This window comes from Oreochromis aureus, linkage group 10 (assembly GCF_013358895.1).
Source record: "Oreochromis aureus strain Israel breed Guangdong linkage group 10, ZZ_aureus, whole genome shotgun sequence".
NCBI classification, from domain to species: Eukaryota; Metazoa; Chordata; class Actinopteri; order Cichliformes; family Cichlidae; genus Oreochromis; species Oreochromis aureus.
Genome location: NC_052951.1, coordinates 24,920,505 through 24,942,868, shown reverse-complemented (window position 1 = coordinate 24,942,868; position 22,364 = coordinate 24,920,505). Strand labels below are relative to the sequence as shown.

General features: G+C 38.3%; 4 protein-coding genes across 4 annotated transcripts in view; 1 reads left to right on the top strand and 3 right to left on the bottom strand.

The window, feature by feature from the left end:
- Positions 1-930, bottom strand: part of LOC120442226 (tripartite motif-containing protein 29-like) — a 2,096-nt gene extending 1,166 nt beyond the window's left edge. Inside the window, exons 1-2 of the mRNA XM_039618173.1 lie at positions 911-930; positions 740-756 (exon numbers count right to left, since the gene is read on the bottom strand). Coding sequence (XP_039474107.1) covers positions 740-756; positions 911-930 — 37 coding nt within the window. The remainder of the gene's footprint in view (positions 1-739; positions 757-910) is intronic.
- Positions 931-1,479: 549 nt separating this feature from the next.
- Positions 1,480-3,639, bottom strand: LOC116312701 (tripartite motif-containing protein 16-like). Its single transcript, XM_031730160.2, has one exon. The coding sequence runs from the start codon at positions 3,555-3,557 to the stop codon at positions 1,938-1,940; it is 1,620 nt and encodes a 539-aa protein (XP_031586020.2). The 5' UTR covers positions 3,558-3,639; the 3' UTR covers positions 1,480-1,937.
- A 6,988-nt stretch (positions 3,640-10,627) lies between these two features.
- On the top strand, positions 10,628-12,950 carry LOC116312705 (tripartite motif-containing protein 16-like). Its single transcript, XM_031730165.2, has one exon. It carries the CDS (start codon positions 10,628-10,630, stop codon positions 12,278-12,280), a length of 1,653 nt encoding a protein of 550 aa, XP_031586025.2. The 3' UTR covers positions 12,281-12,950.
- Positions 12,951-13,113: 163 nt separating this feature from the next.
- On the bottom strand, positions 13,114-22,332 carry c10h5orf24 (chromosome 10 C5orf24 homolog). Its single transcript, XM_031730163.2, has 2 exons — positions 21,987-22,332; positions 13,114-19,798 (listed from the first exon to the last, which is right to left on the bottom strand). Exon 2 carries the CDS (start codon positions 19,793-19,795, stop codon positions 19,172-19,174), a length of 624 nt encoding a protein of 207 aa, XP_031586023.1. The 5' UTR covers positions 19,796-19,798; positions 21,987-22,332; the 3' UTR covers positions 13,114-19,171.
- Positions 22,333-22,364: the final 32 nt, after the last annotated feature.

Genomic DNA, 22,364 nt, shown 5'->3' with positions numbered 1-22,364 from the left:
TTTATCAACTTTTTGTTTTTCATTTTCTTTGTTTGAAACACAAAACACAAAAAAGGAAGAAAGAGGAAAAGAGAAAAAAACCAAATATTTTTGTTAAATATTTGATCTGGAGCTTATGGATATTTCCTGTTTTGCAACTTGTCACATGACTGTGATAAGAGAGGGTGTGCCTAACGCCTGAGGTGAACAGTCTGTAAACAGAGAGGTAATTAGACGGGTGTGCTTAATTCCAGGAAAGGGAGCAGTCAGATTGGTGTGAAACTGAAAGTTACTTTTATAAGATATCTTTTTTTTATTTACAAATGTAACAAATAAAAAAACATAACATTGAGGTTTTCACCCACGCGAGACACGCTGTTGTGCAGTCCTCCAAGATCTTTACTGTGCATTGCTGGAATTCATTCACTTTTATTTATATAACACCAAATAACAACGGTTGCCTCATGGCACTTTATATTTTAAGGCAAGACCCTACTATAAGATGGAGAAAACAGAGAAACCCTGAACAATCAGAAGACCCCCTATGAGCAAGTAGTTTGGCAACGGTGGGAAGGAAAAACGCCTTTTTAATAGGAAGAACCCTCCAGCAGAAGGGCTTGTGTACACACAAAGCCTGAAGAAATTCATCATTTTTTCCTAACCACGTGGATGGAGAGCTTTAAGCTTTCATTCAGCTTAATCTGGCCATCACTCCACAAGAAGATCTGCTTTGCAGGTGCTGCAGTTTCACACTCTTTACCTGCCTGCAGGGAGTTACTGATAATAGATACAAAAACATGAAAGTATGACTCAGGCCTGTCTTTTACCAACGGTTCAGAGTGCCGATGATGTAATGGTGTGGTGAATATGTTCTTGGCATGCTTTGGGCCCTGTAATACCAACTGAGCATTATTTAAACTCATCAGCCTACCTAAGTAGGCAACTCGCCATATTGTCAATATGGAGCAGAATTCTTAACAAATATATCAGTTTTCCATCTGATATATCATACAGACATATGGCTAATATAGAGTAATGGATCTAAATGATCATCAATTCCCAAAATCTGTTAAATCCATTTTTGAAAATCTTTTATGAAATGAAGTAACCTTGGAAAATCCCAAAATATACATGTAAAACCCTGAATCAATCCAAAGCCCCTACAGCAAAATTTACATGAATTATTACATCTTAAAATAATAATCAGTACATTGAAATATCTCATTTTTATTTTCCACTCTGCTAGTTTACTTCCCGCTTTAAATTTTGCCTTATTATGAAAACTTTTTTCGTCTGTTATATTTAAATTCCTTTCCAATTCAGCTTTTACATCCATGTCCTCCTACTTAAATTAGTGTTTTAGAACTATGTATGTTTTTAATGTTACACTTTTTTAAATTTCATCATTATTTGAAATTATTGAATGCTCTATTTTAAATGTCTCTTTACAAAGTTTCCATTCATCATGTTAGTGATATTTTATTTCTTGAAACAGGAAACTTTAGTGTACATTGCTCACTTTATTTCACAAACAACAGTAAATAAAAAAAGTTCATGAAAACATAACTGAAATTAAACATTTTACAATCATTTTCCACCAACTTAAATGTAGAAATAAAAAGTACATTAAAAATGCAAACACCATAATAACCCTGATTTCAACTTATCTGATACATAATTATTTTTCTCTATAATTTTAAATATACTGAAGTTATTTTCATATGAATTTATATTTGTGTGAGTTTTTTCTGCTAATGTTACAACAAAACAGTGGTTAAATATAAACTATATAAGAAATGAATGTTGATTTGCCAAATAACCAGTTTTACCCAAATAGCTATTGAAAACAAGACAATCAAAGAAATTAAATGTTATTCTCATATCCATAAAGATTCATCTTTAACAGGTGCAGGATAGATAAACACATTTCAACAAGTAGCACATGGCATCAAATTTCACTATTTTATGTTTATTCTCTTCTTGAGCTCACACACCTCAGCAGTGTGTCCAGCACTTTGTGGAAGCCACAGTCCAACATAGAGAGACTGAGTGAACCTGGTCTGGACTCTGTGGAGGAGATTCACGGTCTCAGTGATGCTGTAGAAAGAAAGAGTTCCTGCCCTGTGATCCAAATATACTCCTATTCTGGAGGACAGAGGGCCTGGGATGGGAGTGGGAATGTTGTTGTGTTTGAATTCATAACCACTGTCTGAAACTGTTAACGCCCAGGATTTGTCATTTAATCCAAATCCACATTCCTCTCTGGTCCCTCTACGGCCGATATCCTTGTATGCAACAGCTACTCCAACCATCCCGTTGCACTTCACCTCCCAGTAACAGCGTCCAGTCAGACCCTCTCTGCTCAGGACCTGCCACCATTCAAGGAATTTGTCTGGATGACTCGGATATGACTGGTTTCTACTCATCAGTGTTACTTTTCTGTTGCTGTCACTCAGTGACAACAGTGTGTGTGCTGTATTTGGATCGAGAGTGATCTGACAAGAATATTTCAAAAAGTCGTCTCTGGTTTTGGGCCATTCATCACTGAGAAGAGCCTTCACTTTATCTCTGGTCCGTGACACAGATGCAGTCACATCCTCAAAGTACTGCAGAGTAACATTGTTGTAGGTGGGTACGTTTGTAGATGCACTCAGATGTGACAGTGAGGAGTAGCTTTTCAGAAAATGGAGGTGATCCTCAGTCAGTGAGAGCTGCTGCAGTTCAGTGTCTCTCCTCCTCAGATCTCTGATCTCCTGCTCTATTTTCTCCTGAAGCTCTTTGACTCTGTTCTGTTCCGCATTTTGTTTGGATCTGATCTTCTGCTTCCCTTCAGAGCTTTTTTTCTCAATGAGACTGATCAAGTCTTTGAAAGCCTTATCACATTCTCTGAAAGCTTTATCAGCAGAAAGATTGATTGCCTCCACTTTCCGATGAAGCATCTTCACATCTTTCTCTCTTTCCTGAATTCTTTGAAGAAATTTTTGTCGATTTCTTCCAAACCTTTTCTGCTTCTCAGCTCTTTCCGCTGCAGCTGACACTGTGTCATGGTCTTTGTGTTCATCCATTAAGCAGAGACAACAGATACACTGCTGATCAGTGCGGCAGAAGATCTTCATCTCCTCATCATGGCGAGGGCAGATGTTCTCCCGAAGCTTTGAAGTGGCTTTAATGATCTTGTGTCTCTTTATTGGAGCTACGTTGTAGTGAGGCTGGAGGTGATGCTCACAGTTAGAGGCCATACACACCAGGCAGGACTCGGAGGGTTTCCGCTTCCTCCCAGAACAGGACACATCTCCAGGTCCAGCATAGGCATGATCAGATGAAGCTGTCTGATGTTCTGCTTTCTTTAGGTCCTCCACTAACTCAGCTAACATGGTGTTCTTCACCAGGACAGGCCGTGGTGTGAAAATCTCTCTGCACTGAGGGCAGCTGTGTGTTTTCTTCTCATCCCAGTAGTTTTTGATACAGTCCATGCAGTAGCTGTGCCCACAGGGAATAGTGACTGGATGCTTTAAAAGTTGCAGACAGATAGAACAGCTCAATTTTTCTTGATCCAGCTGAATCGTTTGCTGCGCCATGTCTCCTCAATGTAAATAACTTCTCCCCAGATAAAAGCTGTTCTTGTCTCTTTTATATAGAGACACTGATCCGAAGCATGTGGAAAATTCCTGTTTTTCCACTTATCACATGACTGTGATAAGAGAGGGTGTGCCTAACGTCTGAGGTAAACAGTCTGTAAACAGGGAGGGGCTTAGAAAGGTGTGCTTCATTCCAGGAGAGGGAGTCATCAGATTGGTGTGAAACTGAAATTTTTATGTATTTGATTAAGATGGATTTGTAGGTGTTTCAAGTCTTTATGCAATACTTGCAAGCTGGTTGGTAGAGCTGAAGGCCATTGGTTTTCCTTACTTATTTGCAATGTATATTATGGGGTTATTTCATGTTTTATTGTTCTATTACTGAAAATGATGAATTCTTTTTTTTTTCTTTTGTATTTTGATATAGTAATGTTTGGACCATTTCAGCTGTGCATTTGTGAGTTTGCAATCAAATGTACTAGAATTAGTATTGTCTGTATTTTCTATCTGTGAGTTTTCTTCTAGTTAATGTGACTTTTGCATTCTGATTTAAACAAGAAAACAAGCAACTACAGCTGTTGATGGACTCGATTAGAGGATAATTTTCACTCTAAGGTTTTAATTGGGGGTTTTTTAAGAATTCAATTTGTTCAGAATAGTAATAAAGAATAATAAAGGACCTTTAAATATATTTGTACATTGTCTTGAGCTCATTTTGCCACACACACCACATATGAATAATGGCAGTCACTTAGTTTTTACAATAGTTTTGAATACAGCTCATGCAGCAGATGTGCCCACAGGGAATAGTGACTGGCTCCTTTACAAGTTGCAAACAGATGAAACAGCTCAGTTTTTCTTGATGCAGCTGAATTACTTGCTGTTTCATTTCTCCTCATTCAATTGATGTCTCACTTTTCGTTTCCAGATAAAAGCTGTTTTCGTCTCTTAATGCCGAGACACTGATCTGAAGCGTATGGAAATTTTCTGTTTTGCATCTTATCACATGACTCTGTAAAAGAAGAGGGTACGCGTAATGTTTGAGGTAAACAGTCTGTAAACAGGGAGGAGCAGATTGGTGTGAAACTGAAAGTGTTTCGGATGAAAACAGAATTGTAATTGAATGTTTACACTGGAAACTGTTACTCACTGTTTATCTTCCCTCTGTTGCCAAGTGCTTGTTTATAGTGAGTGAAGCAAATACAAATAAAACTGAATTTAACTGAACTGACCTGAAGTCATCATGGGCATGAATTTGGACCTTGAAGACTTCAGTAACTTTTCAACTTCAAACTTTTCATTCATTAGTTAAATCCTGGCAACACGTCACATTTTTTAATTTTCAATCTGTGTTCAGATCACACCACAAAACTGAAACTGCTCTCATCAAAAGCACAAACTACCTCCTCACTGCTGCAGACTCTGGCCATATAAGTATCCTCACTCTCCTGAGCTTATTACATCCTCCTTAACTGTTTATCTAAATACAGAGGCCTCAGTGGTGTAGCACTCTCCTAGTTTCAGTTATACTTTCCTGACAGGAAACATTATGTCACCTGAAGAGGCTCGTGTCCCTCAAATCATCATCATCATGCGCTAAGCTTCCACTACTTTGCTGATGATAAGGGGTGATGTCTAAGTACCAAAACTTCCAATCAGCTCCCTCCTCTGTCTCCCATTAACTGCCTGGAATAAACCTGAACTCTTACCTCTTGCTCCCAATCATTGCTCTGGAAAGTCTTGTCTTTTATCCTGTCTTCTTTCTCTCACCCCAACCGGTCGCAGCAGATGTCCGCCCCTCCCTGAGCCTGGTTCTGCTGGAGGTTCCTTCCTCTTAAAAGGGAGTTTTTCCTTCCCAATGTCTCCAAAGTGCTTGCTCATAGGGGGTCATATGATTGTTGGGGTTTTCTCTGTTTGTACTATTGTAGGGTCTACCTTACAATATTAAAGCGCCTTGAGGCAACTGTTGTTGTGATTTGGTGTTATATTCTGATTCAGTAAAAGGGACTAGATGTTACAATCCCTGATAAGTCCCTTATTTATTTTTGAAAAGCTTATAGTTAGGGCTGGATTAGGTGACCCTGAATCCACCCTTAGTTTTACGCTCCAGTCCGGTTGTTAAGTGATGACGTGTGAACCCTGCTTCCGGGTCCAAACTACTCTGCGTTTATTAAGGCTTTTGTGTCTTAATGTTTTAATGCTTTGTATCTTGTTCTATTTAATCTGAACAAGTAAATGATCACTATCAGTCTCTCTCAGTTTTTATTACCACTATTCATCAGCAGCACACTTTAAAGCCTAGTTTTTTAAACTTTACGATGTAGCTACAGCCCAGCCCATGCAGCAGTATATTAATGACTAACCTCATATTGTGGATGGATTATCTCAGCTGCTCTCCTGAATGAAGTTTGGTCCGTTTACAGCATCCTGCCATGCAATTGCATTTGTCCCAAACCATCGGGAACCCACCCGTTAACTTTTATCTAGTGGAAAAAAGTTAGTGTTCATCCTCCTGCTTCACTGTGTTTATATTATTCTAACCATAGCTGTGTAGCTAACTCTATAAATACTACTCTAAAACACAAACAAAATAATATTATTTAACATTTATTAAGTTCATTTTCTTTTTGTTTTTCATTTTGTTTTGTTTTTTTGACACACGAAACACTGAAAAAAGAAGAAAGAGGAAAAGAGAGAAATTAAATCTTTTTTATTATTACACTATACTCTGTCCAGTTAGCAGTGTTCTTATATACTTTACTTTTACAACACAACTATTAGTGTCAGGATCAAAGCTCTGAATAGTAAACACTACTGAGACAGTGTTTAGTGTATTTTGAGCTACAAAAGATTGAGAATGTAAAAATCACAAGAGAGGATTGAGCACCTTTACTCTAAAACGGGTGTGAACCAAATCTAACTACTTTGCCATAACTCTAACACAAACACTTAAGATTATCTATCATCATGAAACACAAAAACACACCCTCCGTCAAACCACCCATCCATTGTGACTCTATAAAAGTCCATTCAATGTAGATATATTTACATCCTCCCCTTTCATTAAGTAGAAAGAAAATCTTTCAGACATTTACAGTTGTGGTGAGGAGATATGGCGCAGCAACTGACTGAGCTGGATCAAGACAAACTGAGCTGTTCCATCTGTCTGGATCTCCTTAAAGATCCAGTCACTATTCCCTGTGGGCACAGCTACTGCATGAGCTGTATCAAAACTACTGGGATGAGGAGGAAACACACAGCTGCCCTCAGTGCAGGCAGATTTACACACTGAGGCCGGTCCTGGTGAAACACACCATGGCTTTGGCTTCCACAAAGTGCTGGACACACTGTTCAGTTGTGTGAGTTCAAACAGACAGGAGAGCGTAAACTGTGAGATTTTAATCTCTGCATACTGCCATGCAGTTGTTAAGAGTGTTTGTCTACACTGTATCTATTAAAGATTAAACTTGTTAGATTTTATCTTTGTTTCTGTTGGCAAACAGCTGTTGTTTCTTTCAAATAAATCATTTCTTTTGTTCCCAAGATATCGATCTAAATGTAATAATAACCATTTTTTGAAATAAAATATAATAAAATATAATAAAATAAAATATATTGATTTATTTGATATAACTGTGGAGTTGTTCTTGTCTTTTTGTTTGATGTAATTATTGTAGACTAAAGTCAGCAATATTTAGCCAACAAAGTTTGTTATATAACAAAATCATGTGCAAGAGAAATCACTGATATATAGTTATTTTTACCCCAGAGAAATCAAATCTTTAGCAGTTTTAATGTATATAATTATTCATGTACCTTTAATTATTTTATAAACATAAACTTTTATAGGAAAACAGCTTTTTAAATTCAATTCCATTTTAATTCAATTCAATTTTTATATATAGCACCAAGTCATAACAACAGTTGCCTCAAGGTGCATAATACCTTACAATAACACAGAGAAAACAGAGAAAGCCCAAAAAATCAGATGGCACCCTATGAGCAAGCAGTTTGGTGACAGTGGGAAGGAAAAACTCCCTTTTAACAGGAAGAAACTTCAAGCAGAGCCAGGCTCAGGGAGGGGTGGCCATCTGCTGCCACCGATTGGAGGTGAAGGGAGAAAAACAGTACAAAAGACATGCTGTGGAAGAGAGCCAGAGATTAATGTAAAATCATATTTAAATGCTGAGTAATGTATAAACACATAATGAGTGAAAGAAGAAACAGAAATATAACTCTTTTTATTAGCTATCATTCAATAGCAACCTTTTTTGACACACTGATAGAACACTAAGGTATTCAACAAGACTTCAAGTTTTCTTCTTTTAGCTTACATACATAGTGAAATGTTAATATTTCACTTCCCAACAATTTCTCCTCCCTGGCTGATACATTTCTGCTCAAATCAGACATGAAACAAATCATAGTTCTGTCATAAAATGCGTAACCATGCAGTAATGGTTATATTATCAAACGTGTAAATCATTTCTTTTGACTGTTCAAATCATGTGCTGGGAAGATAACAGAGAACACTGATTAAAGGTTGAAAGGAGAGTGGTTACAGAGGGCAGAGGAACTGAAAAACATCTTTTCTTGATCTGCTGACGTGTGTGTGAATAGTATTGCTATCCAGTTTGATCACAACTTTTCAGGTAAAAGCACAAGCACTTACAGATGAGCAGGTATCAAAGTAGCAAAATAATGTAACCTTTAACTTTTACTTATGTACATTTACACAATAAAAAGATAAAGAACAACAATATGTTCTTTGTAGTATAAATTAATATAGAACTGGCAATCAAAATCCAGATCAGAGCCATGGTCAAATGAAAATACCCGCGCCATTTGAGTCCAGGAGAGCTGAATGGAGGTGGAAAACGGACAGGTTGCAGGTTTCTCTTGAAAGTTATTGGTGGTATCAGAAGGTGTGAAAGCTACGAGGTCAACATTTTTCTCTGATATCATTGTCTCTAACCCTCACAAACCTCGTGTCCTTTTTACACACTCAGCTTGGATCTTAATGTTCATGAACCTTCACAGCCAGAAGCTTCCAGTGAAGTTTGAGATAAATTTCTCCACTTCTTTTTGGAGAAGGTTGGAAGTGCTAGGACCCTACCTCTTATGATCTGCCGCTCTTAATACCTTGTTTGGCTTTCTTTGACCATTTTGAGCCTGTCTCCCTCTTTTTTATAGCTGCTGGTTTCCAGATTGAAGCCATCAGGCTCCCCCTTTGATGTCGTTTCTCCTTGACTTCTTAAGGAAATTTTTCCTACCCTTGGTCTGTTTATCCTCTCCATTATAACAGTAGTTTGACCTCTAGTGTGGTGCCAAAATCCTTTAAAAAATCTGGCCTTAACTGTTTTACTTTGTCAAACTTCTGACCCATCTCCAAACGTCCGTTTTTTTTATCTAAACTACTGGAGAAAATTGTCTACACCCAACTGAAGTCCTTCCTGGATGAACATGCAAGTCTGGAAGTGTTCCAGTCTAGACTTAAAACTCACCACAGTATGGAGTCCGCTCTGTTGAGGGTTTTTAACGATATGTTTTTAGCAACTTGTTCTGGTGACTGTGTGCTACTCATGCTTTTAGACTTAACGACTGCTTTTGATACTGTGGACCATGAGATCCTCATCTCCAGGCTGGAGTAGTGGGTTGGCATCACTGGCTCAGCACTCCAGTGTTTTATGTCCTACCTCTCTGATAGAAGTTTCTGTGTCAGCATTGATAGTTTCTCCTCCACATCTGCTGCCCTCCCCTAGGGGGTACCACAAAACTCCATTCTTGGACCTCTCCTTTTCTCTTTGCACTTGCTGCCACTTGGCACTATTTTTCGGAAACATAATATTTTATTTCACTGTTATGCTGAAAACTGTTAAGTTTATTTTCCACTAAAGCATACTGGTGCACGCTCTGTTCAGCCCCTCCTCGACTGCCTCATCCACATCAGGAGATAGATGGCACTAAATCTTCTAAATTTTAATGAGAATAAGACAGAAGTCATGTTGTTTAGACCCATTGGCACCAGCAGCCTCCGCTGCATCAACCTTTCCTCTCCAGCTCCATTTACAAAATCCTTTTCACTAATTTAGATGTGAAGATGGATCTTTCTCTAAAGCTCTATTCTCATCTGAACACTGCGGTAAAATCCTGCTTTTTTTCCAACTGAGGCAGCTGTCAAAGATCAAGCCTCTTTTGGCCAAACGCAACCTTGAAAGAGTCATACGTGCTTTTATAATCTCTCGTCTCGACTGTTGCAGTCCACTTTTCATCGGACTCGCCAGGCCTCCATTGCTCACCTTCAGCTGATGCAAAATGCCACCGCTCGATTTTTAGCTTGTGCAAGCAAGAGCTCCTTCACTCACCGTTTTTAAATCTCATTTAAAAACACACTTTTACTCCCTGGCCTTCAACCCAGTGTGAGATGTCTGTGATCTTATGTTACTTTTATGTACTTGTTTATTAATTAACTTCAACACCTCTTTTCTGTTTCCGTATCTTTTACCTTGTGGCGTGTGTTTGTCTTTTATATTTGATATTATTTTTCAGCACTTCGGTTTGCCCTGTTGTTGTTTTTAAGTGCTTTGTAAATAAAGTAGTAACTCTATTTGTTTAAATTACATACTTACAGGTCACCATTTTAGAAAATACAAGATCAAATCAAAAATAAGTTACAAAAACACATATATATTTGCATTCAGCATTGTACTATCTCCAGTTAGCTGTATTATAATATAAAATACTTAAAAACATAACTATTGGAAGCAGGACCAAAGTTCCCTAACAGCAAATTCCTTAATGAAAGAGGAGTGAGCATATCTTTGCTCTCCAGGCAGAACGAAGCAAGTAACACGTTAAATATTTTTATATTTGAGACAGGCAAGTGCGCATGGAACAACTACTTTACCACAACTCAAAAAATATATACCTGAGATCGTCTGTAATCATTCACTGCACAACCCTTCCTATCTTGCCCTGCTGTCAGAATCAAAGTCCATTCAGTGTAAATATCTTTGTACCCTCCCTTTGTGCCCTGTACTTTCAGACATTTACAGTCATCGTGAGGAGACATGGCACAGCAAGTGATTCAGCTGGATCAAGAAAAATTGAGCTGTTCCATCTGTCTGGATCTCCTAAAGGATCCAGTCACTATTCCATGTGGGCACAGCTACTGCATGAGCTGTATCAAAACATATTGGGACGAGAAGGAAACCCACAGTTGCCCCCAGTGCAGGAAGACTTATACAGTGAGGCCTGTCCTGGTGAAAAACAGCATATTTGCTGAGTTAGTGGAGGACCTAAAGAAAGCAGGACTTCCAGCTGCTTTGCCTGATCATGCCTATGCTGGACCTGAAGACGTGGCCTGTGATTTCTGTTCTGGGAGGAAGCTGAAAGCCTCGAAGTCCTGCCTGGTGTGTATGGCTTCTTACTGTGAGCAGCACCTCCAGCCTCACTACAACATAGCTCCACTAAAGAAACACAAGCTGGTCAAAGCCACTTCAAAGCTTCAGGAGAACATCTGCCCTCGCCATGATGAGGTGATGAAGATCTTCTGCCGCACTGATCAGCAGTGTATCTGTTATCTCTGCTTAATGGATGAACACAAAGACCATGTCACAGTGTCAGCTGCAGCAGAAAGAGCTGAGAAGCAGAAAGATCTAGCAGGGAATAGACAGAACCTCCAGCAGAGAATCCAGGACAGAGAGAAAGATATGAAGGTGCTTCATAAGGAGGTGGAGGCCATCAATCTTTCTGCTGATAAAACAGTGAAGGAGAGTGAGGAGTTGGTCAAAGACCTGATCAATCTAATTGAGAAAAAAAGCTCTGAGGTGAAGCAGAAGATCAGATCCAAGCAGAAAACTGAACAGAACAGAGTCAAAGAGCTTCAGGAGAAGATAGAGCAGGAGATCAGGGAGCTGAGGAGGAGAGACACTGAACTGGAGCAGCTCTCACTGACTGAGGATCACCTCCATTTTCTGAAAAGCTACTCCTCACTGTCACATCTGAGTGAATCTACAAACGTACCCACTATCAGTGTTCAACCTCAACAGTACTTTAAGGATATGATGATGGAAGTATCAAACCTCAGAGATAAACTGCAGGCCGCTTTGAGTGAAGAGCCAACAAACACCTGTCAGAAAATGACTCAAGTGGATCTAAAAGAGCCCGTAACTAGACATGAGTTTTTGGAATACGCCTGTCAGATCACACTGGATCCAAAGACTGCAAATCCATATTTATCTCTGAGTATGAGCAACAGGAAGGCAACGCTGACGCAAATCGAACACTTGGTTTCCAGTCATCCGAAAAGGTTCTTACCATGGTGGCAGGTGATGAGTTCTGATGGTCTGACTGGATGTTGTTACTGGGAAGTAAAGTGGAGTGGTAAAGTTTTAATTGCAGTTGCATACGATAACATTAGTAGAACAGGAAGCAGGACTGAATGTGGATTTGGAAATAATGAGAAATCGTGGGCACTGGAATGTGGGACTGGTAATTATGTATTCAGACACAACAGCATTTCCACTTTAATCTCAGGCCCTCAATCATCCAGAATAGGAGTATATTTGGATCACAGGGCAGGAACTCTTTCTTTCTACAGCGTCACTAAGACCATGAATCTCCTCCACAGAGTCCAGACCAGGTTCACTCAGCCTCTCTATCCTGGTTTTTGGCTGGGAGCATGTGTTGGAGACACTGTTGAGTTGTGTAAGTTAAAGTAGACCGGAGTGATGACTGATCTGTGGTGAACAGTAAAATAATATATGCTGAGATGTGGCTGCACTCCTGAGGTCAAACTCTGTGGGTGAGAATTTAAAAAAAAATTGAAAAATACAGCATTTATAAAAGCAGGTATACTTAAAACATATGGAGATTTTATAACAATAAAACTTGAGTTAGAAAGTGTTTTGATTTATTCATTTAAATAAACCTATTAATTTCTCTGACCACAATCATCTCCAAAATGAATGTATTATAATGTAAGAAAATGTCATTATAATTTATATATTCATTAATTTAATGTCTATATTTGTTGCTTGGTATTTTGTATGCTGTGTATTCTTCTTGTGTATATTGTGAAGCTGTTTTAATGATATTACAAAATCACAGCAGTATTAAATGTAAATTTAAGCATGTTTAATTTAAGCCATTCTGAATAATGACTAAATTTACTTTTGGTACTTAAGTAGCTATAATGTTATCACTAATACTTTCAAACTTTACAAATGCAGGATTTTTAATTGTTATAGAATATATTTAGTGTAAAAGCTCTGGTCATCTTTTCTTCCACCGAGCCAAACGGTCCAGTTTTTTGTAACCTGCACAGCAGAAGAGCCACGCCTGATGGTAATGGGAATATTTAAAGCTGCAGTTATTTCAGATAGTTTTCCAATTGTCCTGTCCATGACCATTTAAAATAAATCTTGGATTTGTTCCACTTTCATAATTCCCAATTTCTTTACTTTTATTTTAATATAACAAATAAGTAAAAGGTAATTTAATCCGAAACAGCACACATGTAACAAAAGTAAATAAAAGTAAACATTTCACCAGACAGTGTTACTTTCAGATTTATTACACAACTTGTTTAAACATTCCACAACAATCATGCAGGAATAAAATGGGAATTATACAAAGCTTTACACGCTTCTCCAATCACACTTCAGGAATAACTGGACTTCTGATCATCGTCTCAAAAACACTCAAAATGTGAGGTAATTTTTAAAAATCATTATCTACGAAAGACCGTGTGTTGACTGAATGCTGAAGAGGGTGAAAGAAACAAAAACACTCATTATAGGGTAATGAAGTCAGCAATTAACTATACATAACTGTGCACTGCGTCAGCATTGAGTTCATTTGGAATATTAAAGTTTAAAATGCCAGGAATGTCAACAAATTCACCATCAATTCCTTATCCCTTATTTGATGTCCTCTTTAGAAGTAAAAAAAATTACACATCAGAAATTATTACCATAACACCTTGTCCTTTTTTTCTTTTGTACATCAATTCTACAAAAGAAATAAAAGCTACAGTAAAACAGACGCACAAAGAAAGTCAGGGCGCTCTGGGATCATTGGACGTTTATCATTTCATTCCCTTAAATTCTTACCATTCAGAGAAAATCTGTAAAGGTGCAGAAAGTGTCTTACCTAAATTCTGACTTTGAAAGGTCAAATACTTGAGAGTCAACCACAAGCATCTCTAATCCCAGCCTCAGCATATATCTATACTTAAAAATATCAAAGCTTGAGATAATTAAGATAACGGTTGTTATAATTACCTTCTGTTCTTTTAACGCCTGTAACACAATAAGCTTCCTGTCTTTTTTAAAGAGCTGAAACATGTTTTGGGGGTTTTCCTTAGTTGCATACACTATAAACACACTATATGGACAAACGCATTGAGCCACAACTTTCAGTCTCATTGCCACAGGTGTGTAAAATCAAGCACCTACCCACGCAGTCTGCCTTTTGTGAAAGAATGAGTCATTCTGAAGAGCTCACTGCATTCAAGCGTAGTGCTGTGGTACCTGTGTAACAAGTCTAGATATAACAACTAGATATATTCAACAATCAGCTGTAAGTGGTTTTATTGCAAAGTGGAAGCGTTTAGGAACCACAGCAACTCAGTCATGAAGTAGTAAGAGCAGAGGAGGCATAGTGTTTAACAGTCACCAACGCTCTGCTGTCTCTGCCGCGCTCCAAAGCTTTTCTAGTATTAACATCGGCACAGAAAGCTGAACTGGGAGTTCAAGGCATGGGTTGCCAAACACAAAAAGCCCCTTTAGATATAACATGCAGGTGACCAACCTTTTGTCCATATATGTATGTTCTACCACAGCAGTTTTTTAAAATACTCATTAAACATTTAGCTTCTTTATGACCAAACCCCCCACCCCCCAATGACATTTGTAGTGACATAATTATTGGATTTCAATCCAGATAACAGTTTCCCCCTTACTTGCTAAAAAAATGCATATGAGAGCAAGCTAAGCTCTTTCAATAAAAATGTGAATATGCCTGATGAGGGTTTTTTTTACACATAATCTGGGTGTTTAGCTGTGAAATACTGTTGTTTTTAACAGATTTTAAAAAACGCAACGTTTCCAAAACCTCGCTGTCTGTGTGCAAATATCTAGCTTTTAGCCGCTAATAGCAAACTAGCAAGATGTAAAGGTCTTTTGGAGCTGCTAAAAGTGAACAAAGCAAATTTTGTGTGTGTGTGTGTGTGTGTGTTGCACATGAGGCAAAACACACAGTCATCCTATAATCTGAAGAAACACAGTTCACTTTTTCAGTGAGTTGCAGATGTTATAAGAACAGAAGCTACCCAGAAGATTGAAGAGCAGTAACAAAAGGCCATATTTCACAGCTTTTACTAAAAGGTGACTTACACGTTATAAGCAACCTTAACATGTCTTCAAATCTCAGTTTAAGTCACTGCGAGCAAACTTCACAATGACCATTGTGTATGCTCTTATTTACGCTTTTCCTGCTGTGTCATATATCAAAATGTCTGCTGTGAGAAAAGCTCCCCAGTTATTTTGATCCTATCAGGGTTAGAAACAAATAATAACAATTTAACAAACACTAGCCACAAATACTGTGCAAAAAAAAAAGAAGGTCAGATCATGAGAAAACCAGGCACCATTTCCACCATAATCTCAATGGAAAATATCAGGTAAATATCAAACATGGCTATATAAGAATTATGGATAAAAAGAAGTCTAATTTTGAAGCAATTTAACATATAAATAGAAAACAATGAAAAGTAAAGTTTGTATTATCAACGTGTACTAATTTACAGTGTGCTCATTTTAAACACATACTCTCCCAGATGTAACAATGTAACGATGAAGCCAAACAATCATCTTTTATGAGTTAGTGGTTTGTTTCTTTTTTACCTTCCATTTACATTTTCACGCTACGGCTGTTTTGTGAGGTTGTTTGAGTATTTTTAGATCAAGTCAGATGAGATCATATTCTTTGGTAAAGGAGGGTGAAGAGGATGTTTGTATGAATTACCTCTGATAACACTACGCACGTCAACAAACCAATGATAAAAGGCCTTATACACAAGTTTAAAAATACAATGATAAAAAGTGATAGTATCAAAGTTTCCACAGTACAATACATACAACAGATTATTGCACCAAATGTAACTATTTTAAATGTTATCATAGCAGAGCGACTTAGTGAAACTGTTTCACTTTCTCCACTCTCTGGATTTAAATCCACCCATAAATGAATAATACAATTAAAAAGTGAATGTTCCGTAGGGAACATTTTAAAGACCAAAAATTATTATTTGCTGAATGATTAAATAAAAAAATTATAGTGGCAAGTAGTTACATAGCCAATTGGTCATTTTGCATCAAAATTCTCATTAACTATATGTGTATTACACGTGTTGTAAAGTCACAAATATTAAACCAATAAAGCTTTGTGCATCTTACATTTATACTAAACTGGCATTTCAGAAAACATCGCTTTCGCCAACAGTCGGCTTCAAGTGCGTTACAGGGTTATGGTAATATACCTAAAAATGCATAATAAATACTAACCTTAAACAATAAGCATGATTGGACTTTGTCATCACTTAAAAAATAATGAGCTTCTTAAACTTTTCCGTTAGAACGTTACATTTTAAGTGATGATTTGCTGTGAGTCTCACAGCAGTGATGGTGTGATCACCAAATGTTGCAATCAGCTCGTCTTTCCTGTGGAGGAACAGCGCCCTCTCTCTGCAGATTTCCCACTAAAACCTAGAGGCCTGTAGTGGGAGACAGCCTCATTAGATGGTCTCATTTGTTTACTTTCAGCATTTTGTCCATACACTGCCTGGCCAAAAAAAGCACATTTTACTAAGCAAAATAAAACAAAACAGGAAGAGCCTTCTATTGAATAATTACTGCAGTGTTTAACATATTTCAGCTGACAGCAGACTATTTAACCCAAACTATTAGTAGTTTCTCATTTTTCATTCAAGAATGTTGGAAGGGTCGAATTATTGGCTTCTTTCAAGCAAAGAAAACAACTAAAGAGACTGATAAAACTACTAAAACTGGGTAGGGGCTTTCCAAGTTCGCATTACAGTAAGGCAGTAAGAACAGAGTAAAAAGAACAGGACTAAACAAAACCACTTGTCAATGAGCGTAATCGGGTAGGAAAGGGTTCAATTTCGTAGGAAGTATAAAGATATACTCAGCAATGGAAAAATTGCCAGATTTAACCCTTTAACGCCTATTGTTTCATATTACATACATTCAGTTTTTTGTGAGTTATATCATCAGTGTGATTTTTTCCCAATAACAAACCTAAAAAAATGCATTTTTAAGCATTTCCTTTGAAGCAAGATGTAGCAAACACAATATAAATTAAAAGTCATATATAGAAATTAAAATGTATTTCATTTTTCAAACAAATTTGCTAGATAGTTCAATAAACTCTCCATTTTCAAAAAATTTAAAGAACTTTCTAGCAATTATTTCATATTTCAGGCTTTCATAACCCTGCAGGAGCATGCAACTGTGTACGGACAAAAACTTGGTGACGCTGCATAAGCTTATCGAAACAATGCCATGGTGAATGCCAGCTGTCATCAAAGCTAAAAAGGCAGTGCAAGAAATTATTAGATTTTTTTTTTTTTTTTGACAGGCAGTGTATTTTCTGTTCTGTGAGCAAGGATGCCAATAAGACCTTTGAGTCTTTAGCTGGGTAAAAGTGTTTAACACAAACTTTTAAAAGTCATATCAATCGAACTACATTCAGCAACACATTCATAGCAGATGAGATTCTGAATATCTGTGAATCTGTTCACTATCTTGGGACAAATGTAACACTAGCGCAAGTTTTCATTATTTTACACCAACTAATGGACCCTGTGGTTTGACACAAAACAAGAACACAATAGTAGGTAACAGATTTTCCTCTACAATGTGAGCCTTTTAGAATAAAGCAGTGTACCCTTTCTCTTACTTTATACAGACATCTACACACTAAAAACAGTCACACGGGTTTACATTTTGCTGTAGGAGTGATAAATGCAAAGCCAAAAATGAAGCTTTTAGATCAATATAAGGACATTTAAGCTGCGTTTCAAACACGAGTGCCTCCTAAAAACGAAACAAAACATGTCTAAAAGTTGTTCCAGAGCAGGAACAGTGAGGAAGGTCATATTTTTAAATGGGCATGTTGCTTTTTTAAGACATTAAGTTTGCCGTTCTTGTAAAAGTAAGCTGTGTAGAAAAAGAGTGCATTAAAAAAATGATTATTTTGGTATTTGTGCTGAAATTTGCAAAAGAATAGCAGATAAAAGCAGAGAGTGGAGAAACAAGTCCCACCACAAATAAGCCAGCAGGTTGCTGGGACTATCTAGTGGCCGTGAAGAGTGATCAAGTACAAAAACACCATCCATCCAAATGTCTACAGCTTCTCTGTGCCGAATATGTAACAAAAAAGGCAACCACAGTCCACTTTAGCCAATTTGTAGCAGGTCATCAGAGACGAAGGGTGTTGCTGTGAAGGTGTATACATTTTTTTTTAAGTTTTATACTTTTAGTTTAAAAAAAATACAAACAAAACCTTAGCTGGATAACAACGATCTGCATGTTGAGTCAGTGGTTTTGCATGCAAATAATATGTAGATATTTTGCAATGTGACATTTAGAGAATAAAATCTGTTTTTAGGAGGAGTTACATTTTTTGTGTGTTACATGAGGAGCTGAGTGGAACTGGATCGGTCAGATTTTAGTTCTGGGATGCTGGATAAATATTTAGATTTCTACTTTTGAAGTGCCACTGAGCACACCACTAGACTACCAACCTTTCCTCTATAACTATATTTCTTTACTTCCTATCAACCTGCCTGTTTTTCATGATGGCAGCTCATTTAAATTACAAGCTGCAGTTCAGCAATTCAGCAATAATGTCCTTGTTTACATCGAACAAGATTTTGAATCGTTTCCATGAGAGGTTTCCCCGATAACCATGACATTTAAAAATAAATTATCAATATCACATCAAACATTATTGTGTAGCTGTTCTTATTCTATGCTTTTGCATGGCTATGGTTACACACTCTCTTGCTACCTCCATTTATTTGGAGATTTAATTAAATTGCCTTAAAAGAAATTATGCAATAGACAACGGTATAGATGAACTTGCAAAATTGCAATAATATTGTCGTTATCGGCAATAATTGTGAAGAGAAAATCTGACAGGACAGCCCAAGTTTCCAACATTTGTTGGCGTTAAAATGCTACATGTAACACTCTAAGACTTAACTACCACAGTAGCTGCTGGATAAAAGCCTCTTGTTCAATGAATATCTGGTATTTTTTTCTCCCCAGAAAACAGATACAGCAATGTGTACACTGTGTAGTGAAACCTTTCGCACACTATAGATCTCTAGCACTGAAAAACAGTAATTTTATCAGGTGGCAGGCACACAAAAGACACAAACACGAATAATAGAAAAATCCTCCTCTCTCTCTGCCTCACAGCAGACTAGGAAAGTTTGCAATCACCCTCAATATGTGGCAGGAAACCTGTGCGTGTCTGTCTGTTATTCCAGAGACGAAGGGTGAAGTAGAAACGGGGTACAGGCTTTACTCATTAGCGGGCTTCTCTTTGCAGGAAGGTTCACAGAGGATTTCTTTGTGTGGTAGTGGATAGGGGAAAGCTGCTCCGCTGCAAGTGCTACTGTGAACCAGTTTGTTGAGGCGAGAGAGGCCCTTGATGCTGCCAGGAGGCCTCCCGGGGCTGACCTTATACCCTGCCGCTCTGGTCGTACCGAGCGGCCTTCCCGGACTCGTCTTGAACCCGGCAGCTCTGGTGGTACCGAGTGGTCGCCCTGTGCTGGTTCTGTAACCAGCTAGCTTGGTGGTTCCCAAAGGCCTCCCACGTCTGCCCGTCTTCCCGACAGACTTGTTCTTCTTCTTGGCATCATCTGTTGCTTGATTGGTGTTTTTTAAGCCTGCTAGCTTTCCAGGCGAGCGGGGGTCACCCCCAAGAACTTCCTGTCTCTGGCACACCATGGGCTTGTGGCTCTGGGTGGGTAAGGCCATGGGAGCCAGTGTCATCTGGAGGGATGATGGAGGGGGAGGAGGGTAGAACTTGCTGGCCTGTGAGGTGCACAGGTCAAAGTGAGCAGTGGGGTGGTGGCTGTCCTCTGCTAGGCACGACGGCCTGCTGTTCATGCAGAAGTCACTGGTTGTCACCTGGCGCATCATCTTCTGTTGGGGGTTGGAAATAATGCATCATCACTCAAACATCAGGACTAATGTTTCTGGATTAGTCCTGAAAACATCAGGTTAAAGTTAAAAAGCAACTCTACAGTTGAAACTGATCATACCCATATTTGCATGAAGAAAAGAAACATGGGAACACTAAGACTTTAGTGAAATACTCTAAAAGCATCATCTGGTCTAATCCGGATCCACACACGGTGGATCTAATCCCATCCCAACAGATTATTCTCATAAGAAAGGTCAAGAAAGGGTGCTGCTTATGAAATGAGTCTCACTTTTGTGCTGCTGGTCAAAGTTCAAATTTAGTGTCAGTGCTAAATATTAAGGGCTCATTACTGCCACGCTGAAAGCATCCACTATAACCTGCAGTTATAGTGGATTTTTTCCCAAACGACCACAAGGGGCAACAATGACCACATTGCACACTGAAAAGGGAAACTTCAAAGTGCATGAAGGTGGGAGACGATGCTATATCTGAAACATTGTAACAGAAGAAAGGACTTGAGGATTGTTTTGCTCTGCAGAGAAGGAGCAGCAGCATACTGTAATGTGGCTGTGTGCTGATGTCGAGGTTATTACAGTAAACAAACTACACAATAACAGTTCTCTCAAGGTCCTTTTTACTGTAAGATAAAGACCCCAACAATCAGACTCAAATAATACGTAAAAGTTAAATAAAAAACTAAATAAAACTTTTAGTTAACTTCCACTAATTCCAAGCACTTTGTTCTCCAATGTGTGCCTTTCTCTTGTTTTGTACATGTTCTCCAGTTTGTATATATTTCTCTTGTTTCTTATTTATTCCTGCTGTCTTAGTGTTTATATTTTATTCCTGCATAGTTGGCATGGAGGACCCATAACTTTGTTGTACATGTACAGTGACAATAAAGGGCTATTCTATTCTATTCAGTCACATCTGAAAACAACTAGCCTGAGGAGGTATTCGTTAATCTGTTTTTTTATTTAAGAAATTATGATGACTGCGAGTCAACTGCCTTCATACAGTGTTGTCCTTGTTTTATAATAGCAGCTCTGAACTTCCTAATCTGCCTTTAATAATAATTAGCACGGAAACATACAAAACTAAACTAAAAGTAAACAAGAAAAACAAGCAAACCCACTCTGAAACTAAACAGAATGAAAACCAAATTAAAAATCTGGATTAATACCCTTGTCTTAAAACAACAACAACAACAACAACAACAACCACCCCTAAAAGTTTGGGGGGGGGGGTTTGTTTTGTTTTTTAAATACACTCCTGGAAATAAAAAATATTATTGTTATTACTACTACTACTACTACTACTACTACTACATCATATATAACCAGACAAATAACCTTCATATAGCAACAACAAAAACAAGTGCTGAAACTATTAAAATAAACAAGAAAATCCCCACTGAAACTAAACAGAATTAAAAGTAACTTATTGGAAATACTGAAATAACAATAAAAAATACAAAAACTATAGATCTCGATGAAAAATGCTTTGTTTAGAAACTCAAGTTCACATCTAGTTTGCTTGTTTACACGCAGACTTTCTCGTGTTATGTTAACTCGACCATGAAAAGCTGTTTCATAATTTAACAAACAGCCCCACATATGATTATATACGTCCCATAAACAGCTTCGACCTTAAGAATAAGGATCGACCTCACCGAAGTGGTGCTGAAGTGCCTTAGAGCAAGACCTCTCCTCTCGCCGGTCATAAAACCGTGTTAGACTGAATGCATTTGGCTGCTTTACACACTTTAATTACGGTAATGAAGAGTGTAAATGGAGTGAAGTAAAGAGTGCACACAGCTGCTGTCTCCTTTTCTGCAGAGGCAACGGGACGCAGGGAGGTGTGGACTTTCACCATCACACACGCTACACTGTCAGTAGTAATATTCATTCACAAAAAACAAAATGCACATGGATTCCGCATCTTTGCATTCAGACAAAACCTCCAGCTCTCCGTTAACGAGCAGCACCGAGGGCTGAACGTAGCCTCGTTCCTGGCCCGAATAACGGGCTCTTTTTTTTTTTTTTTAAGAGACAGAGAGACTGGTTTACACTGTTTACAACATGGCAGCTGACCGTGGACAGACCTGATTTAAGTGCTCGCATTTAAGCCGCATAACGAATCTAAATGCCCCTCCGGAGACCCGCGTTAGCGCTAACGTTACTGTACCTCGATTGTTCGCAGATCTCGGAGCAGAAAGGGTTAAGGAGCAAAATGATCTTTCATCCCCCTCAAAGCGCGAGTCGATCCATTTTCCAGAATATTTTCTCGCCACAGGACATCGGTTCGCTAACACACGATCACCGCATCGGGTAGTTTCGACGCGAGCGACGGTGAGAGGTGAGATGTGGTCAGCTAGATGGTTCCTTTTTTCATCTCCCAGCTCCAGCGGTTTGGATAAGAAACGCAGCCATTTTCCATTAAAAATTAATAAGACAGCAGCGCAGTCTGAGCATGCGCACAACAGCAAACTGGGGATGTGAAGAGGTTATTCTCCTTCCCCTCCTCCTGAACTGCTTTGACGACCGAAAACGCTTTTTTTTGTCT